The 13,709-nt window shown below is 32.1% G+C and overlaps 2 protein-coding genes and 1 long non-coding RNA gene across 14 annotated transcripts in view; 2 read left to right on the top strand and 1 right to left on the bottom strand.

Moving 5' to 3' along the window:
* Positions 1–13,709, bottom strand: part of LOC105209578 (uncharacterized) — a 28,976-nt gene that overhangs the window by 13,710 nt on the left and 1,557 nt on the right. For 5 of the 12 annotated variants that reach the window (XM_054228080.1, XM_054228079.1, XM_029038598.2 and 2 more), the window contains exon 1: positions 6,920–7,066. The exons of 1 other annotated variant lie outside the window; for it this stretch is intronic. Coding sequence is in view for 6 of the 11 variants with exons in the window: in XM_054228083.1 (XP_054084058.1) it covers positions 6,920–6,933 (14 nt within the window). In the remaining 5 variants the exon portion in view is untranslated. 6 more of the 12 variants (XM_029038600.2, XM_029038599.2, XM_011180030.3 and 3 more) reach the window with 3 other exon arrangements.
* On the top strand, positions 786–7,111 carry LOC105209579 (fumarate hydratase, mitochondrial). The gene has a single exon (XM_054228086.1). The coding sequence runs from the start codon at positions 825–827 to the stop codon at positions 2,406–2,408; it is 1,584 nt and encodes a 527-aa protein (XP_054084061.1). The 5' UTR covers positions 786–824; the 3' UTR covers positions 2,409–7,111.
* Positions 8,153–9,567, top strand: LOC128920535 (uncharacterized). Its single transcript, XR_008470615.1, has 3 exons — positions 8,153–8,293; positions 8,680–8,704; positions 8,758–9,567. It is a non-coding gene; the product is annotated as an uncharacterized LOC128920535 (long non-coding RNA).

The raw sequence follows: 13,709 nt of genomic DNA, 5'->3' as shown, positions 1-13,709 counted from the left end.
CTTATTTGTTAATGTTTACGTTTATAAAATATTGCTTACTCTCTCTTCTCTATCTTCTTACAATATAAGTGTGTCAGCTTTGTAAAAATTTCATTTTGAACTTACAAACAAATCGGTTATTATCATTTAGATAATAACATATTGCGGCGTTTGATGTCTAATTAAATCCTTCGACTATCGGACCTCTGATAACGGTGGCGAATCTTGATAATTGCATAACATAATTATAAGGAAAAGAGGATTTTGACTCTTACAGTGAATAGTGATTTCTTAGCACACTGCAACTAGTGAAACTATATTTTTTATTGAAGAGTATTGCTAGGACTAATCGGGCTTCGAATAGCCAGCTGTACTAAATCACAATACTATACATGTAGAAACATCCATTCAATCAGATATCTTAATCCTTTGAGAAAATAAAAATAGCTATTTAGACAGCTTTACACAACTGTTCTAGTAAAATAATAGAACATCTATTTCTAATAGAACTCTTATTATCACATGATCTATAGAACATACGCATGTTTAAAACGTGTTAATATTTTTATTTAAGACATCGAAATTGTACAGTTTTCATCAGGAATTTGTCATTTATAATTGTGAAATGAATTTCTTTTGAAGAATACAAGTCTAACAAATCCGATTTCTTCAATATAAAAAATACGTTTATATTAATTAATTTGAGATAGTGATCACTACTTAGGATTTTAAACTAAAGCTTTCAGGAGGAAGAAAAGTAATTTCACTCAGTTCGATTTTATATATGTATATTCTATTCCCATCAAAGATTCATATGTCATAAAAGAAAATATATATTCATATGTATGTATGTGCATATTCATTCAATTTCAATGCTCAATATGCTTTTCAAAAATACCAGAATAGTGACGGCGGCATTGAAGCATAGAAGTCCATTTTTCAATGATACTCATTTCAGAGGGAAGAACTTTGGTAGTGGAACTAGTGTTGATAAAACCAAAGAAAGAAACTACCGGAAGGAAAGCGATACTTTTGGAGAACTTCAAGTTCCTGCTGATAAGTATTATGGAGCTCAAACTCTTCGCTCTAAAATGAATTTCCCTATTGGAGGAAAAAGAGAACAAATGCCGAAAGAAATAATAATTGCAATGGGAATATTAAAAAAAGCCTCCGCCGAGGTGAATAGAGAATATGGGTTAAATAGCAAGATAGCTGAAAATATTTCTAAGGCTTGCGACGAGTTAATATCAGGTAAATTATACAAAGACCATTTTCCGTTAGTTATCTGGCAAACAGGATCTGGTACGCAAACAAATATGAACTGCAATGAAGTTATAAGTAATCGTGCTATCGAACTAATGGGTGGTGAATTGGGTTCCAAAAAGCCTGTCCACCCAAATGATCATGTTAACATGTCACAGAGTTCAAACGACACGTTTCCTGCTGCAATTCATATTTCTGTGGCAATGCAACTTATCAATACACTCAAACCGAATATTGAATTTATGCGGGATGGTTTAAAACTAAAATCGGAAGAATTTAAGGATATAATAAAAATTGGACGAACACATACAATGGATGCTGTACCTTTAACGCTGGGTCAGGAGTTCAGTGGTTATACACAACAAATGACTTATGCTCTCCAACGAATCGATGCATGCCTTCCCCGAGTATATGAAATTGCTCTTGGTGGAACAGCTGTGGGGACAGGGCTTAACGCTCCCAAAGGATTTGCTGAGAAAGTTGCGAAACGAATTGCGGAATTGACATGCTTACCATTTGTATCTGCACCGAATAAATTCGAAGCGCTAGCAGCACGTGATGCAATGGTAGAAGTGAGTGGTGTTTTGAATACAATCGCATGCAGTGTGTATAAAATAGCTAACGATATACGCTTCCTCGGTTCTGGACCACGATGCGGTCTTGGTGAGTTGATGTTACCCGAAAATGAACCGGGTAGTTCAATTATGCCAGGAAAAGTAAATCCCACGCAATGTGAGGCAATTACGATGGTTGCCGGACAAGTTATTGGTAATCATGTCGCAGTTACTATAGGAGGATCTAATGGACATTTTGAGTTGAATGTTTTCAAGCCATTGGTGGTCTCGAATGTGCTCCGTTCTATTCGACTACTATCTGATGCCTGTCGGACTTTTACCTGTAATTGCATAAAAGATATTCATCCGAACAAAGATCGCATTAATAAGATAATGAACGACTCTTTAATGTTGGTGACAGCATTAAACCCACATATTGGTTACGATAAAGCTGCGCAAATAGCTAAAACGGCTCACAAGAATGGCACTACTCTTAAAGAAGAAGCAATCAATTTAGGTTACTTAACTGAACAACAATTTAATGAATGGGTAAAACCACAAAATATGCTTGGACCGAAATCAATGAAACGGAGTGATAAACTGAATAAGTAACCGTTATATCCTAGGTACATATATTAATCATACATATCAATTTAAATATTGACTGTCACAAACTCCCTTACAAATAAAGGCTATTTAAATTACACAGGCCAAGAAAAAAATATTGTCACTGTCAGGCTATCAGCTTTAGTTTTTTAGATATTAGTTATAGTTAACAAGTAAGGAAAGGCTAAGTTCGGATGCAACCAAACATTTTATACTCTCGCAATTTATTGATGTAATTTTATAAAGATAATACAATTCGACCCATATATTCAGCATAAAGTCCAATAGAATAACGAAAATCATCATATATAGTATATAAGGGCTGAGGTGATTCCTGAACCGATTTTACTCATTTTCACCAACAAGAAAAAATATATCGAAGACTATAAACTTACTTAATTTTGCTAAGATATATCGCATATTAAACGATTTATAAAACCCATCCTATTTTTGAAAGACCTATAATTAGGAATATGGGATCTAGGAAAATTTATGACCTGATTTTAAACATTTTTGGTAGAGAGACAAACTATTATAAGAAAGAGATTACCTGTGAATTACATTTAAATATCTGAGAGATTTACCTATATTTTCGGTGAAAAATTAACCTTATTGACTGAGTTCTTCATATTCGATATCCGGGGCGTTGAAAATTTATAGTCCGATTTCGACAATTTTTCCACAAGTCAAGCCACATATTTGTGTAAAGTTTTATTCCCTTATCTCCATTGGTTCCTAATGCATATATTATGAAGTGAACGAATCAGATGGAAAAAATTTAGTGTTATGGGAAGTAGGCGTGCTTGTGAACCGATTTCGCCCATTTTCCATCCGTGTTATCAAGGTGTCAAGAAAATATATACCGAATTTCATTGGAATCGGTGAAGTAGTTCAATATGGCTACGCCCATTATCCATTTTGTAAAAAAATCTGAGTGCAGCTTATTTCTGCCATTTCTTCTGTAAAATTTAGTGTTTCTGACGTTTTTCGTTAGTAAGTTAACTCACTTTTAGTAATTTTCAACATAACCTTTGTATGGGAGGTGGGCGTGGTTATTATCCGATTCCTTTAATTTTTGGACAGTATTAAGATGTGGCTAAAAGAAACGACTGGCTTATATAGCTTTATTGGTTTTCGAGATATATACAAAAAACCTATTTGGGGTATTTCAACTTCCCGGATTTTAACTTCACTCGTCATCCTGATCATTTATATATATATATAACCCCATGTCTACCTCTTTTAATTTTGCGTGATACAAACAACCGTTATGTGAACAAAACTATAATATTTAAGTTTAAAATTTTACACAATGGAAACAAATACAAATTGGTCACTCAACAACTATGAAAGAAGCATACGACACTATTGCTTTGGTATTGATAAAAATAAAGTACACTGAGCATCAATGGGTAATTTGTGTGGACTTAAAAATGGTAAGTTTCCTTATGAGTCTGCCATGCTTTCTGTACATATGGGATGGGTTATTAACGACTCCTTAATTGAACGAGACAAAATCTTATTCCCACCACTTCATATTAAAGTGGGCCTAATGAAACAGTTGTGGAATGCTTGGACCCCTTTTGTTTCTGTTGTTCAAAATTTTCTGGGAATTTTCAAGACTGACAAATACAATCAAGTGGTCAACAAGAGGCTCGACAGTTTTAGATCCCTTGTGTGCAACATGTTAGTGTTATTGAACAAATATTTTTATATGTTGAACATTATTGAGACATCGTATTTCTTTAAGTGAATGAAAAATTCTGATTTGATGGGGCGAATAGACGGTTTTGATGAATAGAGATTTGATAGATGAATTTTATGTGGCATATCAATTTACATAAAAGATAACTGGAATGCTATAAAGTTTTATTTTGAAGACAACTAACCTTATTATGGGCTATTGACGGGGTTATTATCTTATTTTTTTCACATGGTATAATGAGATACTGAACGGATATGTTTACCGCATGTTTGCTGGATAAAGCTGTAGTAGTTTGCTAGTACATAAATCCTATTAGGAGCGGGTCACACCGAATAACTTTAAAGTTTGTTATAGTACTTTATGATCTGATTTGCTAAATGCTGTTATTATGCTATCAGTGTGTGTGTACATGTACGATCATGTCTATAGTTTAGCGCCTTCAAAGATCAGTAGCGAATTTGTAAAATAGCATTGACCACTTGGAAAGGCATATCAACCTTATTTGCTGATCAAACGGTTGAACCTCAAATTATATACATTATGTTTGGTGTTTTCAGTTTAAGAGAACACATTACATGCGATCACGTTCCATGCCAAAGTCACCTTACTAATATTAAATTTATACCTGCTTTGCATTTGACTGAGCTTTTTACGAATATGCGAACATTAAAGTGATCAGGGAGAATTTAATTTTAACGTATTGAAGTTCAAACAAACGTTTTCCAGGTTTGACGATAAGAACATTTGTATGCATACCTTGATACATGTATATGTACGAGTACATGTACGTTTACGTACATACGTATATATATATGTATATAGATACATATATGAGTTCGTAACAATGCTACCAAAACACCACCAACGTGCCAGTTAGCTCACCTGACGAATCTTAATTGGCAATTGGACATGGGTGTAATATAAATATTTATACGAGTGGGTACATATACTTATCTACGTTCATATATATGAATATATGTAATATGAATATGAGATTTTTAACTCTTTGACTCGCAGCTTGTTTCAAATCCATTTTCTACAATTTGAACCAGACTATTAGAAGAAAAAGATTCCCTATGAATTACATTAAAATATCTTAGAAATTTACCGATATTTTCGTTGAAGAATTACTCATAGGCACTGAATTCTTGAAGGTCCTTGAAAAGTTATAATCCGATCTCGACAATTTTTTCTCAAGTGATGTCACAGCTCAAATACAGTATTTGTGTAAAATTTTATTCCGCCATCTTCATTGGTTCTTAATGTATATATTATAAAGTGAAGGAATAAGATGGAATTCAAGATTGAGTTACATGGGAATTGAACCCATTTTTCATCGGTGTCATCAGGGTGTTAAGAAAATATTATATGTATACTAATTTTCAACATAACCTTTGGCCCGTAAAGAAAGTGACTAGGGCACAATAGGTAGGGCACAACCGTAGGTCGCAGTACAATCCTCAAATAAAATCTAAGGGAAGTGACTGCAGAGAAAGTTTTGTATATATGGCTTTATTAGTTTGGGAGATATACCCACTCACATAAGTATACATACGGTAACGATTTTGGCCATATTTTAAAACAAATCAATAAAAATGTAGTTTTGATTTCACTATTTGTATCTAATTTATTTAAAGATATAACGCTTAATAAATTAGTTTGAACAAATTGATTATTTGGGGCCGGGCCACGCCAACTACATCCAAATATGCCAGTTCTTAGTATAATCCTCTGTACCAAATATTACTTTTATAACTGTACTAGCAGACCGCTCCGGCTTCGCACGGGTTTAAACAAACATTTCAAAAGTTATAAGTTTTACACTCTCCCATACATATGCATCCCGTTTCCCCGTTGAGGAAAATTCGAACATGAAATTATACTTTATTTGCAATGAGCTTAAACTTGATTAGTTCGACGCCAGTGCGGGCTTGTAGATTTCTAATATTTTGTTCTTCAAGCGATTTTCAGTTTCAGAATAAGATTCTCCATCACGGAGTCGTTGTGATACCCTCAACTGGGTATTATTCCCAGACAGTTGAGATTCTAGCAATAAATATAGCCTATGTTACTCTGGGTGAATGTAGCTTTCTAATGGTGAAAGGATTTTTGAAATCGTCACAGTAGTTTTTGAGTTTATTCATTACAAACATATATACAAATCTTTCCTCTTTATAATAGTAGTATAGATTTATGACTTAGTTATGGCACTTCATAGGTTTTGGGTTTCTTTAGAATATCTAAGAGATTTAACGGTATTTTCAGTAAAAAAATTAGCAGGAGACAATGAGGTCCTCACATTCGGGTTTCAGGGCTTTAAACAGATATACTCTGATTTCAGCAATTTTTAAATAAGCAATGTCGGACCTCCAATGCAGTTATTTCGCTATTTTTATTGGTGCTTCATTTATTGAAAGGTGAATGTATCAAATGGAAATCTAATTTGTGTTAAATGAGAATTAGTCATGGTTGTCAACCGATTCCGTCCATTTTCAAATTGTAACATCAGAATATTGGGGGAATATTATGCATCAAATTTCTTGAAATTTGTCGAGCAATTTAATAGTAGAAGTTTCTTGCCATCTTTTATTTGATGTTTACATTATTAATAGTAGTTTTAAAGTTTTTCGCACATTTAGTAGTTTTCAACTTTTGTATGGAGGGTGGATGTGTTTATTGTCCGATTTCACCCATTTTTATATAGTATTACGAGGAATTATACACGTTTTATGAACGTGTCTGTGAACTGGTTACACCATAATTGGTGTTATAATCATCTTACTATGGCGACTAAAGTCAGATAATAACTCACCGAAATAACACCATGATTGTTGTATCGAAGAACGTCAATTTCCTTCGTTATTGCCCATTATTAATGTCGTTTTTTCCGATGGTTTGTGGTTGATAAAATCAGGCATATGCAGTAAACTTCCAGTTCAACTGTGAATGAAACACAAGGCTATGATTTGAAAATACACTGAAGTTACAAGTTTTGTAATCGCTTTCGATATACATATTAATATGTTTAGTTGTTTGTCACATTGTAAATGTATATACAAAATGATTTGTTCGGAGCAATTTAAAGTATTATCACAATCAATACGATTTTTATGATTTAATCTTTAGTTACAAATTAATATTTTAAATAATTTAGAAGCCCCATTAGGGCCTAAATAGTAATTTACTTTGTAGCACTGTTTCGACTCGCATACTCTATACTCTCGTTTTTTAGTATATTTCTTTATAAAATCTAAACAAACTGTCAATTTATGCTCGATTGACAGTAGTCCATAATAGTGACAGCATAGGTGTGTATGAGATGGACACTTATAACATATTTGCATTTTTATATCTCTAGTTAATAAAAATTAAAATAATAAATATATGTATGTACATACATTTAAAATAGTTTTAAATATTGTTTAGTTTGTCTAATTTATTACTATAAAAATGGTTACTAATTCTCTTGAACTATTCCGATGAAATCTAAATAGGTTTGTTCATCTTATCAATCAGATTTCTCACCTCGCCTTTACGCTCAAAAACTATTACTGTTAGTATTCCATACTATATTAGAGCATATGTATGTAAATATGAGTGTGCATACATATGTATATGTCACGTGTTTAACTCTTTTCTCGCGTTGAAATAAGTATACACCTTCATCATTTAATAGTTGACATTATGATACAAAAATATATAGTCACCTTTTATGGCGCAGTTTTTGCTCATAAATGTCACAAAAACAATTGTACCACCAAATATCGATTATATGTATGTTTGCCAACTTAATTTGAATATAGAATGTTTGTAACATCGAGTAATCAAGTAAAACACATCCGAAAATAAATGTAATGTCATTACACATTTACAATTATATACTCATATGAGAAACTCATGTGTATATTTCCGCGTTTTCATTCACAGTTGTATTTGTGCGATAAAAAAATAAAATGGAAAACTTCGACATATGTCAACTGCGATAATAAATGAACGCGTATCACAACTGCACTCTCATTTCAACACACGCGCCGCAACTGTGAGATGAACTACCAAACTGTTCAAATTTTGCTCCAACAATCCCCAACCCACGGCAAACTGATAAGATAGAGCGTGAGAATTAGGATTTGTGAGCATAACAACTAAGAGAAACCAACTGTTGAATTTACCAGTGATACCAATGCATGTAAGCTGCTTCAAAGTTTGAGATATACTGTATTATAAGTGTATGTGTAAGTATAATAATAAAGTAATAAATATAATATTCTACCAAATGATTTAAAATTTACAATTCCTTTTTTTTATAGAAAAAGTTGAAATGCAGAGAAAATATTTTATTTACATATGTCATACGATTTTAAACATTTGTAACTACCTCTAAAAACAAACAAACTATATGATTTAAAATATAATTTAATTTATAATGGACTTTTATATTTTATATTTTATAATTTATATATTAATTCGTATTTTGTCAGTCTATTTGTTACTGAAAGTGATCACATTCATCTTTCAATAATATTCTTTTGTGTTTTTTTCTTTTCATTATATCAAATATTTTACACACTAAAGGCTTCAGATGAATTTACCAATTGATGTAAGTGATTTCTCACACAGAATTTACTATATTATTTATTTACTATATTTTAGAACGTTTGTAAAGTGCTTTCTTACCTGTGCTCTAACAATATTTCAGTCACTGAGCAACAATGTTTTCTAGCAATTAAACATTTTCAGCGTCTCTTACTTGAAACGAGTTATAAAGAGAATTAAGAGAAAGGAAGAGTAAATGCGCAACTGGTGTCAAATATTGTAAACATTAATTTAGGATTGTATTGACTTCGAGTATACCATATATTCAATAAACATACATATGCATGTATAAATTTCGTTAAACTACATATATATGTATCTGTACGAGAACATTAAAACATCATCACCATTGACAATATTTTAATTTTTGTGGGTATATAGGCAGCTAAAACCTATTGTGAAAAATAGAATTGAACAATATAAAAATAAATATGAAGAGTTTGAACTTTTAGAGGACTACTCTTGAATTCATTTACATGGTCAATAAAATGCACTTCAATTCTTTCGTTCACATTTCTCTGTCAGTTGTTGCGGGTGCTGGTGATTTTACTTTGCTTTTGTATCTCTTCCACACTACTCATTTTCCTGACATGGCGGGGTACTGTGAAACGAATAAAAATGACATGTTCAGCCTCAATGGCCCCGGCAACCATTGCCCTAACAATAATAGCGGAATAAGTAAAAGCAATGAAGTAACAAACTTGGCATGCATGCGAAACACTGTGTGGCTGAATGTGGAATTAAGTCAAAATCGGGTTGAGTTGTAGAAGGGAATGAGGATCAGCGGGTTGGCACTGTTGTACTCGGTCGTAGCCTGTATTAGCATTAAGTGCTTGTGCGCATTATAAGCTTTGCAATAACTACAAGTATAGATGTTATACTCGTATAATATCATACACACCAAATACCTATCAGTACAGCAACAATAATAACAACTATATATATATATATATACATCTGAATATATTTCTATGGGTACTTAAATAAAAGCACGTTTTGTGACATGCCAGCGATTGTACGAATACTAAAAACATGTACCAACAACTAAGTGTTACTGTCTATAGGTTTCAAAGGTTCAATGGAGGTCACCTGGTCAGAGTTCAAGAGCACTGGCTAATCAACATTCGGGGTATATTCACTCAACGAATTTTAGTCTGCAATGCATTTTACATATAATATTAATACACATATGAATATACAATATAGGTATGTACATATTGAAACCGATAGACAGCAGTCGTAAATGAGTGGTTGGTACTTAACTACAGTTCGACCGGCAGTACGCTTATGTGGCCTCCGGAGCCAACTTATCTTTTCTTTATATACATACATGTATTACAGTATTGGGCAAAACATTCTAGAGCACTTTCTGACATTGCTGCTTTATTTAAAACTATTTTTACTTATAATAAAAAATATAATTCTTATTATTTTCATATAAATTTAAAAGTTTCACCGAAAATAATTCTTAATAGTCAAAATTGGACAAATTATGTGAACAAAAACGTTTTTGTGCTAATTTTTGGCATAAAACTGTTATTTTAGATAACAATTGCTCATATTTAAAACGATAAGGTATGAAAATATAAATAACCTTTCCTAATTGTTGATAATGCTTTGCATGGACGTTAACATGCTTCAATTCGATAGTTTTTGCAAATAATTTTTATATCAACGATACCCTCAAAGTTTTCATATATTTCTTAAACCATAGGTCCAGTTCAGAAGAATGAACTTAACTCCATGGCATTAGCTTGAAAGCTGATTTTACCATGGTTACAGATTTATTAAGGAACCGCTGAACGTATAATTTTGATTATGTTGTAGTTTTGGGGCGAAAATAGTTGAAATCGGTTCAGGAATTACACCTGCCCTCATATACTATAAGCATATATAATGATTTCGTTATTCTAGTGATGAATATATGGGTTCAATTGTGTGTTATCTTAATAAAATGAAATAAATAAATTGCGAGAGTATAAAATAATCAGTAACACCCGAACTTGGTCCTCCCTTGCTAATATTATGTCGAGATAAAACTTTTTCGCAACGATTTGTTAATATGTCTTTAAAACCTGATTATGACCTGTTTTCTCGCAGTTTTTAATATTTTAATACAGTTAAAAATATGAGACGTATATTTATATATTTGATCCGGTTACTCCTGCAAAGAGCGTAGCACCACATTGAAACAATTTCAACCATTTCTCTCACATGCCATACGCTTTACTTCGGCCCAACTTTTTCCTTTTGGTCCGAAATCTGAGCCCAATAGCAGGTCTGCCAACGCGCCTCTGTCCAGGTGGTTTCCGCTTAAGGGTTTTGATCCGCAATAGATTTTGTTGATAATATTCGGCCAGTAAATGCGTAGTATTCTGCGAAGACAACTATTGACGAAGGATTGTGGTCGTTGCGAATCAGAATGGTGACATTCATAATCATCCAGCAAACCAGATTTTACATTAGAGTCAAAAGACGCAGTTTTGTTCGAACTGTAATTATTTCAATATTTTTTGAGGATTCCAAATGTTTGTCTTGGTTTTCCAATGCGATTACTTATATCCTCGAAGTAACCTCCAGCCGAGCGGTTACTGTACAGCCAAGATATGCGAAAGATTCAACAGGGTTGACATTAATTTAAAATTAGTTTTATCATAAAAACATAAAAGAGGTGTTTTAGTTTTGACTAATGAGGTTTTGATTGTGGTGAACATTTTAAAGTAATATATGCAAATGAAATTAAGAAAAATAGCAATTTAAAACCCCACACGAGAGTGCTTTAGTTTTGTCCAATACTGTATATATTGGTATGAAAGAATGTGTGTTTGCTATTTAGTCATATTGTCATGGTAAGTTTTGTATGTACTCCCACAATGTGGTGTGATGTCAACAAATTCATTAAAAAATATTTTAAAAAATAAATACTATTCGTAACATAACATATTTGCGAAGAATATTCATATTATCATACTAACTTAGCGGCCTATATTATTTTAACATTTCACTCACTTCATATTTAATGAGACTTATGTGTATCTATGCAACTCCAATTTATGTTATGTATGTACATATGTATGTGGGTTATTTCTTTGTTGTTATTCAAATCGTAGTCGAAAGATTAAGATCGATGAGAAAATCTTTTAAAAAGGTTAACACGCTCAGATAAGAAAAACCTTTAATAGATAATATCTCCGCAAAAATGTTGTGCATATTAGAAGAAAAGAAAAAACCTTTGTTAATATTCAATTTCTTGGTTTACATGTACAACTAGTGTTTGTTAATGGATTCAATATAGGACTTATTCGTTATAATCTTCTGATAACAAAGTACATATGTTCCTCATTTCCACATTAGTTAAAAAGTTATTATGATCGGATGTGGCAATAAAAGAACCAATAACCGATCCGGGATAAATATTACAATAAATAACGGCAATATTCCCTGTTATAACTGTTAGAATATACGAGAGTATAAAAAGTACGCAAGCTCTTTTAAGGGAGCTTTTTAGCCGGATATATTCTGATTTTAAATGTTTGCGCCAGTAGTAATAGGATGCTCCACAAATGGTAGCGTAACAAAGTTTACGCCCTGAGTTGTTCTGGGTCTAAAATACATATGTATGTACATATTTATATACCAACATATTATGACAGTGTACACGTGTGAGTATATTTGAGTGTAGTCAGTTGCCAGTTTCTGTCCGCTGTTTGCACTCTTTTGTGTGGCTGTTTGTATCGCAAAAATAATTCTAAAAATACATGGTAATGGTGATGGCTCAGGTCGCGCGGTCGTCGCATTTAAGTTATACAAACATATGCATTTATATGTATGTAGACATTTTACTTGGCATTTGCTCGAGCACACTCACTATCCCTGTGATAGAGGAATTCTTTTTTAGAAAAGCGTGTCTTCTAAGAAATTGTAGATATTATAATAAAAATATTATTTGTACTATATGTATGATTTTGATTATAGGCATAAAATAGGAAATGCATAAACATAGAATGTAATATCAAATATTACATCTTACCATGTATCTTTTGGCGTAACTTCCGATATATTTTTTATGAACACTTTCTGATTTAGTTGAAGAGTTGCTTAGATGTGCATACATATGTACATAGGTTAAATTTCGACAAGACCACCAAAACTTGAATATTAGAAATGTATGCCCTAGTGTCTGTTCCCTGTTCCTACGGTAGTATGATGGAAATATAATTTGCGTTTTTTACTCATGAGTTGTCTAATCGTTCAACCAATCGGTCAATGTGATAAAACTCGCTTAAAGGAATAATATTTTATGTAATTTAATATGTACATATGTATACATACTTTTATTTTCTCCTGTCAAGATTTGAATACTTCTTAGGTCATTGGCAATTATAATTTAACAGCTATTAAGACAAGTGTCGGTTTCCCGCCAAATGTGGTTAATGAATCCAATCAAGGACAGCGTCTATATTATGTATAAAACTACACTTCCACTTTATCTTGTCTTAAGATTAAACAATAGAATTCACATATTATATGCAAGCTTTTTTTAAATATAGCTCTCATAATCAAAGAAATAATCGAGATTTTATTCTAATATCCGTTTTTTAGATTTCCAAAGATTAACAGCCGGTTTCACGAAACAAATTTAAGTAAAAATTATCTATGTATTTCAGTTTCACCATTTGACTTAATTTTTATTTAAATGATCTCGCTTTGCCATTTAAATATTGCCATATGTAACTATGGTTACGTTTTTCTATCAGCTGATTTCCAATATTTTTTTCATTTTGAAAAGTAAATACAATTTTTTTTTTTGTAGAACTTAATTTTAAACGAAAAAATTTCGTGAAACCGGCTGTTTGTTATACGTCTTCGTATATTTTTCGTATATACATATTCATTTTGTTTCTTAAATCTTGTTTCCAAGATAAATCATGTTTTTTGCTGTCCTGGTTCTCTTCGAAAAGTTTGGTAATATTATACGTAAATAGTTTTGGAAATATATTTATGTATAT

The sequence above is a fragment of the Zeugodacus cucurbitae genome, chromosome 3 (genome assembly GCF_028554725.1).
Source record: "Zeugodacus cucurbitae isolate PBARC_wt_2022May chromosome 3, idZeuCucr1.2, whole genome shotgun sequence".
Lineage (NCBI taxonomy): Eukaryota > Metazoa > Arthropoda > Insecta > Diptera > Tephritidae > Zeugodacus > Zeugodacus cucurbitae.
The sequence above is the reverse complement of the archived record's forward strand: the minus strand, read 5'-3'. Positions and strand labels throughout refer to the sequence as shown.

Excerpts from the sequence above, each read along its gene's own strand:
- LOC105209579 (XM_054228086.1), top strand. The coding sequence starts at position 825 with ATGTATGTGCATATTCATTCAATTTCAATGCTCAATATGCTTTTCAAA.